At 34.0% G+C, this 15,085-nt stretch overlaps 1 protein-coding gene across 1 annotated transcript in view; it reads left to right on the forward strand.

Annotated features, from left to right (window-relative positions):
- Positions 1–15,085, forward strand: part of SRFBP1 (serum response factor binding protein 1) — a 63,642-nt gene that overhangs the window by 6,629 nt on the left and 41,928 nt on the right. The window contains exons 2-3 of the mRNA XM_004042403.5: positions 5,751–5,839; positions 6,861–6,933. Of these exons, the coding sequence (XP_004042451.3) occupies positions 5,751–5,839; positions 6,861–6,933 (162 nt within the window). The remainder of the gene's footprint in view (positions 1–5,750; positions 5,840–6,860; positions 6,934–15,085) is intronic.

Here is a 15,085-nt window from a genome sequence, read left to right on the forward strand (position 1 = left end):
AAATGTTACTTTTCAGGTTTTATCCATGTAATACCTACAGATCTTTTGCATTGATTTAAAATACTACATTGCTATATGCTTTATTTATATACGTTATTTTCTCTCTCATGCTACATTTTGTTAAAATGATGCAATGAATAATCTTGTGTGTAACCTTTTCCTATTGTTGAGAATGTGTCTTCCGAATAGATTCCTAGAAGTAGGACTTTTGTTAAAGTACAGCATGGTTTCCCCCAAAGGAGTAAATCAGTTTGCATTTCTACCAGCAGTGTATTTGTCTGTTTCCTCACAACTTCATACAAAGAATGTTTTGTCATAGTTTTTTTGTATTTACTAATCTGATAGGTAATTAATGAATAAGCAGAAGTATTAGTGTTCTTAGAAACACAGATATACTTAGATTTTTCTTAACACTGCAAGTTCCCCTGGAACAATACTAGCTCTTAGAATAACTATTTTCTAATAACTATAGATTTTTGTTACAGGCCAGCTCAAAAACATGGTAAAGTTGGTGAATTATCAGAGGCTAACTGGTTGGCCAACTATCACATAGCCAGCCAAAAGTCAATTCAAGTAGCATTTAATTTTGTCTTTGGACCAAAGTCTCCTGTCTGCTTTGTATATCAGAAACTTGCTGTCATTGTCACGCCAGAAATAGAGCTCATTCTCTAAAAAGCAAATTCATGTTAAACCTAAGTATATAAGAGATTGTGTGAATGAGAAAGCTAGTTTATAAAAAAACGTGTCTAATATACATAATAAATGCTCACATTGTAAAACACATTCTTTTCCTGTATACTGACCATCAGCTGCTTGGTATGTAGAAATACAGAAAGGGGTTTTAGTTGCATGATTCATGTTGAGCTGTGATGCATCTGTTCCCATAATTGAGTTATTCCAGAACAGATTAGATTTCTCGAGTCTCTGAGCTGGGGAACCCTTTCTTTGGAATTTCCTTGAGTTGGACACTGCCAACTTTTGCCTCTCTGTGGTTTCCTTTCCTGTGTTTATGTTGACTCTTCTGAGTCATCTCACATGGTCTTTTCTCAAATAGCTATATTAGACTTCCACTTTATTTATAGTATTTTTATACTGTCTATGCAAGAGATGCCCTATGTTTAGATTTTGCCAGGTTAACTTTAAAGACTTCTGTATGTCTAATCTCTAGGCGATACTTCACTGTCAGTACATATATATTCACTGTGTATGTAAGTCTTAATTCTTTTTCTTCAGATCTTATAGATTGTCTTAAATGCGTTCTCTTGCTGTTTGGAAGACCCTCGGCTTGGCTTAATCAGTCTTGTTGGTGATGGCCTCAGATTTTCCCTTCAATTTCTGTCTTCAGACCCCTTCCTTCTACTTCTCTTTCATTTTCTTTCTTCTGTGTCAGCATATTTTATTTACATTTCTATGCCTCTGTTTTCTCTGTGCTCACACTATTCCTCTGTTCTTTCCATCCCAAACAATAATCATACTGTTTTTACAATTCTAACAATGATAGTTCTTGCTTTTGGTTAGAGTTTTGCCAAAATGTACTGCCATTAAGCAGTGCACTTGGACTTCTGGCAGTATTGGTGTGTTAGGCCTGTTCATTGACTTCTGGGTTGTCAGCCAACTTTACAATTCCTGGGTGACAAATAAATTGGCAGCCTTTTAAATCCTAACTTAAAGGCTATATTTGTCATCAGTTTTGTAAAAATCTAAGTGCTTGGGGAAACCTAAGTCTTAAGTATATGAGGTATTCCTTTTGCTTTTAGAATTCCCTTATCCATTAATGACAAACATAGTATTTCTTAAATTGGAATTTTAAAATTGGAGACGAGCTTTGTTATGATTGGAATGTAACCAAGGCCCAACTCTGCCCACTGCAGTTTATTAGTTTAGTTAACAGTGGTTAGCAAATGGTATATTATCATCTCATGCACCTGCAAAGTTCAGCAATTAGAAACATTTGTTAATATATTTTAATGTACAGTTCATCGCTTGCTATTAGTTTATTTTATGAATAACAACTTTAAAAAATGTGTCATGACACTGTATAATTCTGTTTATGCAACGTGGCAGTTCTTTTTTTTTTTCCTTAAGCCTTGTCTGTGTGCCTTTTCATTTATGCAAAGTATGATTTTTTTTTCTAAATGGGTCTTTGAAACAAATTCCTAAGAGGTTAACTTATCTAGCGGGAAAGAAACCTGATTACTGTGCATTTTTAAAATATATTATGCATTTGAAACAGTGAATAGACAGTGTGTATTGCTACATTTCTGGTCATTTATTTAACCAATATTTATTGGACACATACTGTGTGCCATGCACTATGTTAGGTGTTAAGATGCAGTGTTGAATAAAACCAGATACTTGATCAACTTCACAGAATTTATAACCTACTGGGGAAAGACACATTAAAAATAATCAGATTAAAGGTAAAGTATTAAGTTACCAATTAAAGGTACTTGTGACCCTCTCAGGGAAGCCAGAAAAGACTTCACAGAAATGACAATTGGTCCAAAATCAGGATGAATAGATGTTAACAAGTTGACATGGGAAAAAAGAACATTCTGACCAGTGGAAATGGTAGGTGTAAAGGCTTTGTAGTAGACATGAGCATGGTGAGGACAGGGTACTGAAAGGCCAATGTGATTCTTCTGAGAGCAATTGGAGACCGTTAAAGAGAGTTACATAAAGGTGCCACATTGGATATATACTTTAAAAATTTTTATTGTGATGGCATTGCGGATAACTGATTGGAGACAGGCAAGAAGCACAGGTGTGGAGAAACCGGTTAACAGTAACTCAGCCAAGATTGGAAAAAAGTCAAGATAGGGAAAAAAGTGGTACAATTTGAAAGATAATTAGGATTTAAGATTAATAGGACTTGGAGATTCATTGTGAAGGATTAAGAGAGCTACCTCTAAAGACCTTTAGGTGTATAACTAAAAGGATTGTTCCATTCTCTGAAATATGAAACCCCCCCTCCCCACAAAAGAAGGGAAGGGTTTTATTGGAGGTGAAGAACATGAATTTAGGTGTGAATTTGAGGTGATTTTGAGCGCACTCAGAAAGAAATGTCAAGCAGGAAGTTGCATATTTGGGCTTGAAGCTAAAAGGAGTGATCTCAGCTGAAGGTAAAATGTTTGACTCCTCTTTGTTTAGGTGGCAGATTAAATATGCACACATAAGATCTCTTAAGGCTAAATAATGTATTGTGAAAAGAAACACTGGCTTGGGACTGCCCCTTCAACTCTTAACATTTTATGACTGGGTAGAGGTGGATGAATTTTCAAAGAAGATCAAAATAGAGTGAGTAGAAAGGAAAGAAGAAAACTAGAGTGAGTAGAAAGGAAAGAAGAAAACTATCTTGGAAAACCAAGGGAAGAATGTTTGAAGAAAGAGAAAGTGGTCAAAAATGTCAAATTTCCATTGGATTTCAGGGGCTTTTTTGGAATTCATTGGTGTCCTTAGTGACATCTTTTAGTAGACTGATGAGGATGAAAATCAAACTGGATTTGTGTGGCATGCAGAAATAGAGATACTGAGTTCGGACGTCTCTTTCTAAAAGCTTAGTTCTCCACACAACTGAAGAGGGAGTGGTCCTAGTGAACTATGTAATGAGGATGTTTATTTAGTCTCTAATGAAAATGACTCAATCATGTTTAAAAATCAGTGGGAAACAAATGCATTAAAAGGAAGAGAATGACAATGCTATGGTAAAGGGATAATCCATAGTAGAGGTTCTAGGAAGGCAGAAGAGAATGGGCTCTAAAAGACAGTTAAAAGATAAACTCAGATATGTGTAGTGGTGTTTCTTATATTGTAACTTTATTCGTAAAGGAAGATGGGTCATGGAAGTACATTTGCATTCATGGTAGTAGAAAAGTGATGGTTCCCAACTGATAATTATTTTCTCTACACGATTGAAAGAGAGAAAGGAGGACGGAGACTAGAGGATTTAGGAGAGTAGGCAAAAGCTTAAAACAGGCATTGTAGAGTGAACTGAACAGAAAAATATAGGATGGCTAGGAAGAATGGGGGTCCACTTGAGGTTAATTATGATGAATTTATAGTAGACAGAATGTTACAAGTATTTGCTGTTGGCATATGACAATGAAGAACTCAGAGTGTTTTTTTCATTCAGGACTACGGTTTCCTCACCAGAGGAACAGGAGTTTAAGAAATTGGCAGATGTTATCATGTATCTAAACTGCATAAAAAGAGGAACATTAAGTGTAGGAGTCAGTGGATTGGTGGTCCTAATGAAGTCAAAGATGGTTGTGGTGGGTGGAGTTGAACAAGCAAGCTGATAGAGGTTGTGATCACAGTGTGGAATATTTGAATTAATGGTTTTAGAAATTGAATATTATGAATGATGACAAGGTTGACAGTGTGGCCATGGAAGTGGATGGCTGAGATAGAATAGATTAGGTCTTTAGAAAATAAGTAAAGAAGTGAAGATATAATTATCAGATGGGCTATTCAAGTGGACATGTAAGTTACACAGAATGATGGCAGAACTTAGGGTGTAAAGAAATCGTAAGTTGGTTGCTAATATCTTCAGTGAATAAGGGAGTGAATGACATGAAGGGTAAGAGAAGATATTAATTAAATGGAAGAGCCTTAAAGAAACAGGATGATGTTAATAATGTTATTTTGGCAAGAAGAATTTGAGGAATTTTGTGTGCCAGGCACTCTTGCAGGACAAAGAAAACACTATATAAATATTACAAGACTCCTGTTTTCTAGGAGTTTGCTGTCTATAGAAAAAGACAGCCACATGAGCCATTAGTAACAGTGCAGTGAGGTAGATGCTTTAATGACAGAATCTGTATAGTGGGGACCCCAGGGATGGAGTGGTTATCCTTAACTGAAGAAGTCATTGAAGGTTTCACTGGAATTACTATATCTGAACCTGAATTTTATGTAGTTCCTAAAGTGAAGAAGGGGAAGAAGGACATTCCAGGAGTAATTTTTAAGATGTATGCCTCCTAACTGATAGATGAAATATAAACTCCGTAATTACATGCCATTGCACTGAAAGCTGTTATAATGTGTATTTTTTTTATAACTATAATTTCCATTTCTTGGCCTATAGCTCTGCTTTTTGTTCTTAGAGTTAAACATTGTTCTCTAGTAGGGTGATTTAAATTATGTATTTGTATGTGTGTGCATGTGTTTGTGTTGGGGGGCATTTATGTTTACATGCACATATGCTTGCACACAATGCCCTTGTGTTTGTGGATCTTCTTTTAAAATTATACTTGAAATAATTTGTTACTAAAAATAATGAAAGATTTGTTTTATAAATAAGTAAAATAAATTGCTAATTAAAAGCTAATTTGCTAATTAAAATAGTCATTCAACAAATTAAATTCCTACCATTATGAGTGAGGCTTTGTTTTAACCGTGGGAATACAAAGATGAATATGACAGGCTGTGATTTCAGGGAACTCACTGTTTATTATATTCCAAGCCCAGCAAGATATAAGTGTAACATTAAAATACTTATCTCGGGTAATACTGTGACTTTTTAAAAAATTATAACTTGTTTTTCTTAAGCTCTCAGACACATTTTTAGACTGTTGATTTATTCCTTCACTATTTATGGAAGAGGTTAGATTTCATCAAGCTACGAATATAGTTAGACAAAAAAAGTAGTTAAAGTGGTAGACTAAGTCTCAAATACTAAGACTTAAAATAAAGTGTGTTTGTTCCTGAAGTAAGTGTCTTTCTTCTAATTATTACTTTATTCTTCAAAGGTTGTGAAGATGAGAAAAGAAGTGAAGAGAATTCGAGTTTTAGTTATCCGAAAACTTGTCAGGAGTGTTGGCCGACTGAAGTCAAAAAAGTTAGTCATTTAAAGTAATGATCTTGTGACTAATAAAATGTCAAAAGTTGTTTTTATTTGATACTTTAAAATGTTTAGGGTGGGATATAGAGAAGTAATTACATGTCTTACTTATACACCATTTTTGTTTTGTATGCGGAGATGATGTGAGTGAGATAGAATGTGCTGTGTCAGCATGCCCTGCTATGGTTTGGACCATCATTGCTCAAGATACAGGGTGAATTTTTTTGCTGCTTTTGCAAAACTCTCTTTTGGTCTTTTTAGAATGAAATTCCCTTGGGCTTGTGTGTTTTATGTTATCAGAAGTTATTTTAAGATACTGATACAGCTTAACAAATCTAGTAATACCTTAAGAATCAGTTTTGAAGATTTTATATCACATTTTTTCTTGAATTGCTAAGTAATTTGAAATCTTCAGTACTTATTAGAATATTGTGTTCCATGTAATTTTTTGGAAAAATACAATATTTTGTATTTTCAGTATCACTAGTGTTAGTGAAAAAGTATTTTATTTATAGTTCTTCTTATGATGTAAGCATGAATACTTAGCCTTCAAGTATGTTTTGTCCCTGATTAATTTCGTATTCTTTCATAAATATGTCAGAATATAGCCCTTCTTTATTTTTTTCTTAAATGACAGATAGCAAATTTTCATTTGATAAAATTATAGTCAAACTCTAATTGTAAATTATGACATTTATATTACATTAAATACAATGTACGATTGGTTGATTTAAAAAAGTGTTATTAAGGAACTAGAGAAGGCAAACTATCAAAATTAATTGTCATTAATACAATGCCAAGACAGTACTTATTTTTGCCATTTTCCAGCATATGGGTTTGGTTAGTAAATTGAGGTGTGTTTTGGGAGTGGGGGAAATGGACAGTGTAGGATAGTGGCGTGTTTGTTATTTAGAGATTTATTACGCTTTTCTAAAAAGAAATGAAGTGATTATCCATTACACTATGAGTCTGAAATTAATGCTTTGCCTGGCTACATATCGTAATGTATTTTTTGCAGGGGTACTGAAGATGCACTGTTAAAAAACCAAAGACGGGCGCAACGATTGCTTGAAGAAATCCATGCCATGAAGGTAAGGACTTGTGTGGGTGTGTATGTGTGTATGTTTCTGAGTATCCTGTTATCCTGCATTTTGTTTGTGTGTGGTATTGCTTATTTGAATATTCCCGAGAGTTGCCTAAGACATCTTGTATCAGTCTGTTTGGTGAAGAATGTAGCACATTTAGAAAATTGTAACATTTAAGCTTGCATTTTTCTGTTTTTGACTGAATTTGTTGAAGTGCTAGGCTAATTTGAGTCAAAATTGTGCCAAACTAAATTCATCTATGTTTAATAATGCCTCATGCCTCAGGTTTTTATTTTTACTGTAACTTTAGCACGAAGTCAGTTCAAGAATTAAAGTCTTCATGCTGTTTGGGAATGTGGATGGTGATGTTGGTGGCTGACATCATGCTTTCCTTGTTGCCAGCTCAATAAATTTTTATGTATTGGTATCAGCATTTTATTCAGTTCTGTAGTAACTTCAAATAAAATTAGTGTTAGACCAATGTGATCCCATATTTTTGTTTTTTTTTTTCAGTCAGACTCTTCACTAGCATAATTTTTAGGTCTTCTTGCTGCTCTTACTTTGAGGAAACTTTCATTTACCAAATGACATGACATTAAATGTCTGGGAGACTGTTTTACTGTAGAACTTAAAAACAACATTTGGTCCCAGCAATTTTCTTAATTGCAGGGTCATTTTGCATGCATGTTTGCCTATTATATTTTGGTATAACTTTCAAGTTTTGAATTAAGTAAAAGAGAAAGAAAACTCTCTAACAATATTTTAATTGAGTTAGGTTATCAAAGATTCTCAGCCTTTCTTCCTTTTAAAGGGATAGTAAAGTGTTTAATAGGACAAAGTTATCCCAGTTAATCTGAATAAAAACATCTAGGAAACGACTCTTTGATATGAAGTATATTTGTTTCTTGTGTTCTTCCTTCCCCCTGCTGCACACTATTATAAAATTCATGGAATCCATCTGTTATAACTTTTATTTCTCAAAGTGATAATCCCCTTTTTATTCAGTCCTTCAGGAAAAAAAAGTCTTCTGTATTTGACTGTCAGTGATCATTTGTGTCTCTGTGGTTTGCAGATTATTTAGTCTTTTTCATATACCTTTTTAAAATGATATTCCTATGAGAAATAAAATCTTTAGAGATTTTGTCTTGAGAATAGCAATAAAATAGGAAGTTACAATTTATCTCTTTCACTTTCTCTTAACCAAGGTTCTTACTAAATTACATTGCCTACCTAAATTTTTCCCTGTAATTTCTTCTGAATAGTCATTTTTGTCGTCTTAAATTATTCAGAGGCTTTGAGCTACTATATAATTGCTGATTTTATTTTACCATGGAAAGAATGCAGTGTGTGTGTGTATGCATGTGTGTGTATATATATATATGTATAGATACATACACACATACAGTGTATAGTTGGCTACTCTGACTTTAACTTCTTTTGTAATACTGTTTAAAAACTGGAATAAACTGGAATTTGTAAAATTTTTTATATATATAAAAAATATATACATACACACACACTACATTCTTTCCATGGTTTGTTATATATAATAACTTGTATGTGGTGTATGAAGAGTTTGAGAACAAAAGATACTCAATCTTTAGAATACTTCCCTTTTGTAAATTTCAGTGATACATTTGATTAATTAGAAAGAAAAGTTGTCCTTTTTGATCCAAATGTAAAGCCTGTTTTCTCTTTCTTGTTTTGAATCTCATCAGCAAAGGGAAATCTGATTCAGTGATAAAGTTTGTAGGTTTACAAGATTACCACATCACTACCGTGGTTTGGTTTGGTTTGGTTTGATTTGGTTTGATTTGTGTTCTATTTTTCCCTGTGATTATGCAATGGAATGGTTGCATCATAGCCAAATTCATAGCCTATGTATTCCTTGAATTCATAAAATTCATAATTTCATAGTATATATATATGTCTTGAGTTTGTGGCAGGAGTTAGGGCAGGCTGGGTTGGCTACTCTGACTTCAACTTCTTTTGTAATGTTTTTTAAAAACTGGAATGAATTTAAATATAAAATGAATACTAGAAAGACTATATATTTGCTGTTCTTACGTGTCAAATTTTATTCCTTATTTATGGTTCTTTTACAAATTTTGTTGTCTTTTCTAAACAAAGCAAATAAAGCATTTTTCTTAATTAAAAGGTCATTTGTAATTTTCTTAGGAAATGGTTATTACCTGCTTGGGAGTATCAAATAAATGGTGACAAAACAAACTCTCAATCTCAATTAAATTTGGAGAAAAGACCTCTGCTCATTTATTTTTCCAGAGAAATTTTTTCCTTGGCTCAGACACTGCTTCATTTTTATAGTCTTATTGATGACATACTATCCTATTCTTGCTTTCTATAATAATAGGGTATTTTGTTGCAGGATGACTTCTTTGTGAAGAAATCATGAGTATTTTTAGAAATGAGAGTTTGCTTTTTCTGGCCAACTAAGAAAAAAAATTGGCTTGATCTTTACACTATAAAATCATAGGTTCTAATTTTATAGACTATGGTGTATGAAACCCAAGTCTTTGCTGCCTTTTCTATAATAGTGTCCATACTTTTAACTTTGATATCAGTAGAAATATTGCCTTCTAAAACAGTTTCTTTTTCTTTGAAAGTTAGTTAAATTAGGCTATCAACATTTATAGATCAGTAAGTTACTTAACTGGAGAAGGAGATGGTAAAATTCAAGCATATACTGAAATTACTCAAAATGTGCAACAAGTCTCTTACTCAATAATAAAAGTAACAACTATCTTTTACTGAGCATTTACTATGTGCCAGGCAGAATATTATGTGTTTTATATTTACTGTCTCACTAGGTAGATATCATTTTTATCCCTGTCTTACGGAACAAGAAACTCAAGCTTAGAGAAACTGAGCAACTTATAACTGATTATAAAGCTAATTATGTTATCCACTGTAGTATACTGCTTCAGTAAGTTGAGAACATCCTATGATATATCCAGACTCACTTTCCTAGATATTGGAGGAGATAATTTAATAAACATGAAACTTGCCATCTAGGAAAAAAAAGACTGAAAGATGTGCAATGTGTTTTCAGATCCTTTAATTCCTCACAGGTAAATATACACAGTAGCCTGTATCTGTATTTCTTTTTTTTTTACTTGAGATGGAGTCTCTCTCTGTCGCCCATGCTGGAGTGCAGTGACCCGATCTCTGCTCACTGTAATCTCTGCCTCCTGGGTTCAAATGATTCTCCTGCCACAGTCTCCTGAGTAACTGGGACTACAGTTGCCTGCCCTCACGCCTGGCTAACTTTTGTATTTTTAGTAGAGACAAGGTTTTGCCATGTTGGCCAGGCTGGTCTCGAACGCCTGACCTCAGGTGATCCGCCCACCTCGGCCTCCCATAGTACTGGGATTACAGGCGTGAGCAACCACTCCTGGCCTATCTGTATTCTTTTTTAACCTCTTCCTCTCTTAAGGCTGTTACTTCTTCCTATCCTGAATATTCTTTAAGATGAGAATTTATGTATTCTTCTTTGAGACCTTGTTCTGCCTGCTACCTCTTACTTCTCCTCTAGTTTAAAACTCTTTCTCCTTTTGTTCTATTCTTCCCCTAGTTTTACATTCTGAAATCTATTATTAAAATCATCCTTTGAGCTTACAATCAGCAGTTAGGATCACTTTGTCTCAGGCTTCTGCACAGCTTGCTCCTAAGTGGTTGTCATTAGGAGATCACAAATAGAAAAAAAATAGTATAGATTATAATCTGTAAAGGCATAAAAGTTAAGTAAAATGATACATCATCAAAATAATATAATAACTATATCATACCACTTGAACCTCACCACAACTCTAGGGAGAATCCCATTTCAGAGGACATGCTCAGAAGTATTCTAGGCTGTGTATACCCCTTAGATTGGAGGTTTATCATTGTATGTATTCATATACTGTTTAGAATTTTGTGATATTTCTGGTTATATATGCTTTTTTAAAAGTTACTGAGTTTTTTCTATAGTTTCACATACTGTGATTTTGGTAAGTTTTTTTTCCTATGAATGCTTAAACAAGTTTCTCCGTAGGGTAAAAGATACCTTATTGAAGTCTGTAAGTACACTGTACTGTGTTAATTAGCTATGTCAACTTAACATTTTGTTCATTTATTCTATGAAAGTAATTGTATTAAAAGTATCGTTAATCTTACACTATAATTATTTCTGAGAGTTTTATTTGTGAGCCAATACAAATAATCGTGTTATCAAATCAGACTCAACGTGTTAGAGATCTCACCTAGAATCAGCTTTAGTAATAATTGTAAGGGTGCAAGTAGTCAAAGGGGACAGGAGAAGCAAGGAGAGAGATCTGGGACACTTTGTAATTCCACAGGGTCCTTCCTTTCCACATCAGACGTGTACTTTCCAGCCCAGAGTCTCCAAATGAGGAAGTCTGGTTATTACCTCATATCAGAGAGCGTTTACGTTTTGAAACTTCTCCATGTAATATCCTAAGGTTATATAGCTTACATGATGTTCTCCAGTGTGCCAGGCCTCATAAACCCATAAATTCTGGGTTTGTTTATTGTAAGCATCCTTAACAAGGGACAGCCTACTAAGAGCATTCTTCAGATAAGGACCCTCCTCCTAACAAAAACTCATTATCCTATCTACCAGAGGGATTGCTTACCAGCATGTTAACATGAAGACTAAACAGCATCACCTCCCTTTGCTAGAGTTTCCTCCTGGTAAAGGAAGTGAATAGATCCCAAGATAGCTACTTTAATTCTTCCCTCCCTGATGTGTAATAATCTTCCTTTTAGCCTTTCTTTTGTGTTTCATAATCTCTAATAATACTGTATTTATACTTTTCCTTCCAACTTTTTGGAAAACACTTCAAACCTATAGAAAATTGTGATACTACAATATAATAATAGTGTGTTGTATCACATCCATGTTTGTACCTTTACTATCAGTGCTGAGTTCTGGCACTTGATTTAAGTGCCATATGCCAGATTTCTCCATTGTAAAGGTATCTTTTCTGTTTGCTGTTACTAAGTAATCTTTGAAATGATACTGTGAGACTATGTGAATATCCTGTAGTCTTTCACCCAGCGATTAATGTTCTGTGGCTACATCCGTTAAAACGTTTTTATTGTTTCTATTTCTCTGCTGCAATAATTTATTTCTCTGATAATATTTTCATTTTTTGAGAGCAATTTGTTTGAACACCATCAAGGATAGTGATAATAACCATTTTTGCTTATGGAGAAGAAAAATGTTCTGTTTCCTTTCCTGTTCATATGCTGGGTAATTTTGGACTGTACCCTGGACATTATGAAGTTGCAGAGATCCTGGATTTGGTTATTTTTTTCAAATAAGTGGTTGTTTGAATGAATTTTCTTGGCTAGGTTTTAACTTTAAACTATGTTTCTTAGCAGTTCCAGTCTCAGTTTACATCTTTTGTCTTTCAGCAAGATGCTTTGAATCTGCTACTTGTCTGAACACTTAAGATGTTTAGAGATTTCTTCTCTCTCCCTTCTGGGCTTACCCTGCTCTCTCAGTGGATAAAGTATCCTGAATTCATTTTTTCAGGGGTAGCTCTGCCACTGTTTCTAAACCATGCTGATTGCAGTTGGCCTTAGGCTAAACTTTGAAGAAATGATAACTACTTGTGCTGTATAGCTTTCCATCTTCTTTCTTCCAAGTAAGCTTGGTGGACCCTCTATCAGAGTCTGTTTCCATTTACTCTCTAATATCTTCAGATAGGGCTTTTTGGTAGTATGTCCAGGTGTTATGGTTGTTTTCAGGGTTGGGGGTTGGGGATGATTAATCATGTTATCTTATTCTGAGGTCCTCAAGACACACTAAAATTTTGAGTTTAGGAAGATGAAGAAGAATAAGTAAAAGAGACTGAAAAATGTAGCCAGTGAAGGAGAAAAAGAACCAAGAGTATCTAGGAAACTGTGAAGAAACTCTTTCAAGAAGGGAATGATGAATTAGGTGTTTTTAAAATGAGCAAGTTTAAAAACACATTCAAATCATAATAGACTTCCTCCCTCTGGTCTCGCCTTCAAATCACGTTCTGCACTCTAACCAGTGACCTTTCTGAAATGCATATCTAATGGGACTTCTTCCCTGAATGATATACAAGACCCTTTGTGATCTGTACTCTAGCTACCTCTCTGTTGCTTCTGTATCTTCCACTTACCCTGTACCTTTTTTTTTTTTTTTTTTTTAAGCAGCTAAACTGAATCCCAAACTTAGCAGTTTCAGGCCCCCTTGCCTACGTCAGAGTTTTTAAACATAGCACATCTCTCCCGCCTGAATAAACATTTACTCTTCCATCAACACCTAATTCTTATGTTACTTGCTCTAGGAAACTTTCCCTGGCACTTCTGCTCTAATCACAGAAGAAGTACTTACCTACTCTATGTAGGCCCTTTTACTTTGTGTGTATTTCTGCTATCATATGGTATAGCAGTCTGCTTTCATGCCATTCCTGCTGCTTAGACAGAACTTCTTAAGAAAATGGGTTATTTTACTCAATTAATTGTTCCTAACACCTAGTAATATGTCTGATATATAGTGAACGCTGCTTGGCTACCTGACTGAGTGACTTATACTGCAATTTTTTTTTTTTTTTTTACATGTTGGCACATTTACAGTGTTGAGGTTGTTCTGAGTCTCTAAAGATAAATGGAATACTATGGAACTGTTACTAAGAAGAATCTGTAATCAGAAGCTTTTCTTTTTGCTTATTAAGTATCAGAAACAGGAGGAAAAAGGTTCTTCATTTTATACAGTCACCTTAGCCAATGCCCTGAGACCATACAACTTCAAATTTAATGTTTTAAAAGGTAGAACTTTTGTTTCTAAAAGAGCAAGCAAGATGTCCTGGTTTATTAGCCTTCTGTACTTAACTGTGACCTTTGAAATTATAAACAGGAAATCATAGTGCTGTTTTAAAAGATCAGTATATAATGCTCTCCTCACACTCATGAAACAGCATTTAGTAACAGATCATCATACTGAAATCCCAGTTTGCTTTCTGGCATGTAGTTTCTACAGCTTTAAGTTACTGTTTTGTATAGGTCATATTCCTGAAATTCTTAACACTGTTGCATTTTTAATATATAGGAGTCATTATTTTCATTGGAGGCCATGTTTATATAAAGTCTATGATTGCCTTAAAATATTTTTGTCTTCTAAATAAGAACATATGTGAAAAATAACGATAGTATGTATTATCTGTTTTTGAACCGCTTGCTTCTGTTTGAAAACAAAGAGCAAGTTGCAGGCCTTTGTTGGCAAAAGAGATGAAAATGCTATTACTATTTACTGAGTCATAGTATACACCTAAGTTTTAAATAAGGAACTGATTCTAAAGACCTGATTCTGGAATTCTTCACCTAGATAAGCCTACTTCAGAGGCTACTGAGTGTATAAACAAGATTCAGCAGTATGAAGGGAGAAAGCAGTATAACATGGCTTTTTTTTTTAATGTTTCCCATTTATTTTTGTTTTGTTTTGATTAGATTTTTTTGTTTTGTAATTCTGGAAATTTGAACCTAAACCTTAGCCAAACATTTCCTAATAACTGTGAAAGTATCCAAAGCACTTTTAAATTATTAATTCAAAAATTTTGGACAACCAATACTACTATCATAATTCCAGTCTGAAATAATATGGTGCTTGAGAAAAGAGTTAAATATTACAACATATTTTGTTGGAAACACATAATAGGAGACAAAGGGCCCTAGAGAAAAGCAGCAATAAGATCAGTAAGTAACTGGTCTTACAAAATGGGATGTTCTTTTTGTTTTTTTTCAACTGGATATCACCTCAATTTGGGGTTAAATGGAGACAAATTATTTTCAAACAAAAAGCTTTTCTTCACAAGGCCATCCATTTTGTTAGAAGAGAATGTCCAGAATGAAAAAGTCTGTCTGTTCGATTTATTTCTTAGAATACAGAAGTGTTCTATGTAGAATCTTCAGACTAATGTAATTGCTGGGTGTCATTTTCTCTGTCTACCTCTTTGTACCTGACAGAAGTGAGTAATTTTATATGCCAGGAACAATTTTGATGTTTTTATTTGGCCTAAAAAATGTGATCATGTTTAATCACTTACATTAAACAAGCTATTTTGCCTTATTTTCTAAAAAGTATTTCACTGTGAGAGATAGGACT

Source organism: Gorilla gorilla, chromosome 4 (genome assembly GCF_029281585.2).
Source record: "Gorilla gorilla gorilla isolate KB3781 chromosome 4, NHGRI_mGorGor1-v2.1_pri, whole genome shotgun sequence".
Lineage (NCBI taxonomy): Eukaryota > Metazoa > Chordata > Mammalia > Primates > Hominidae > Gorilla > Gorilla gorilla.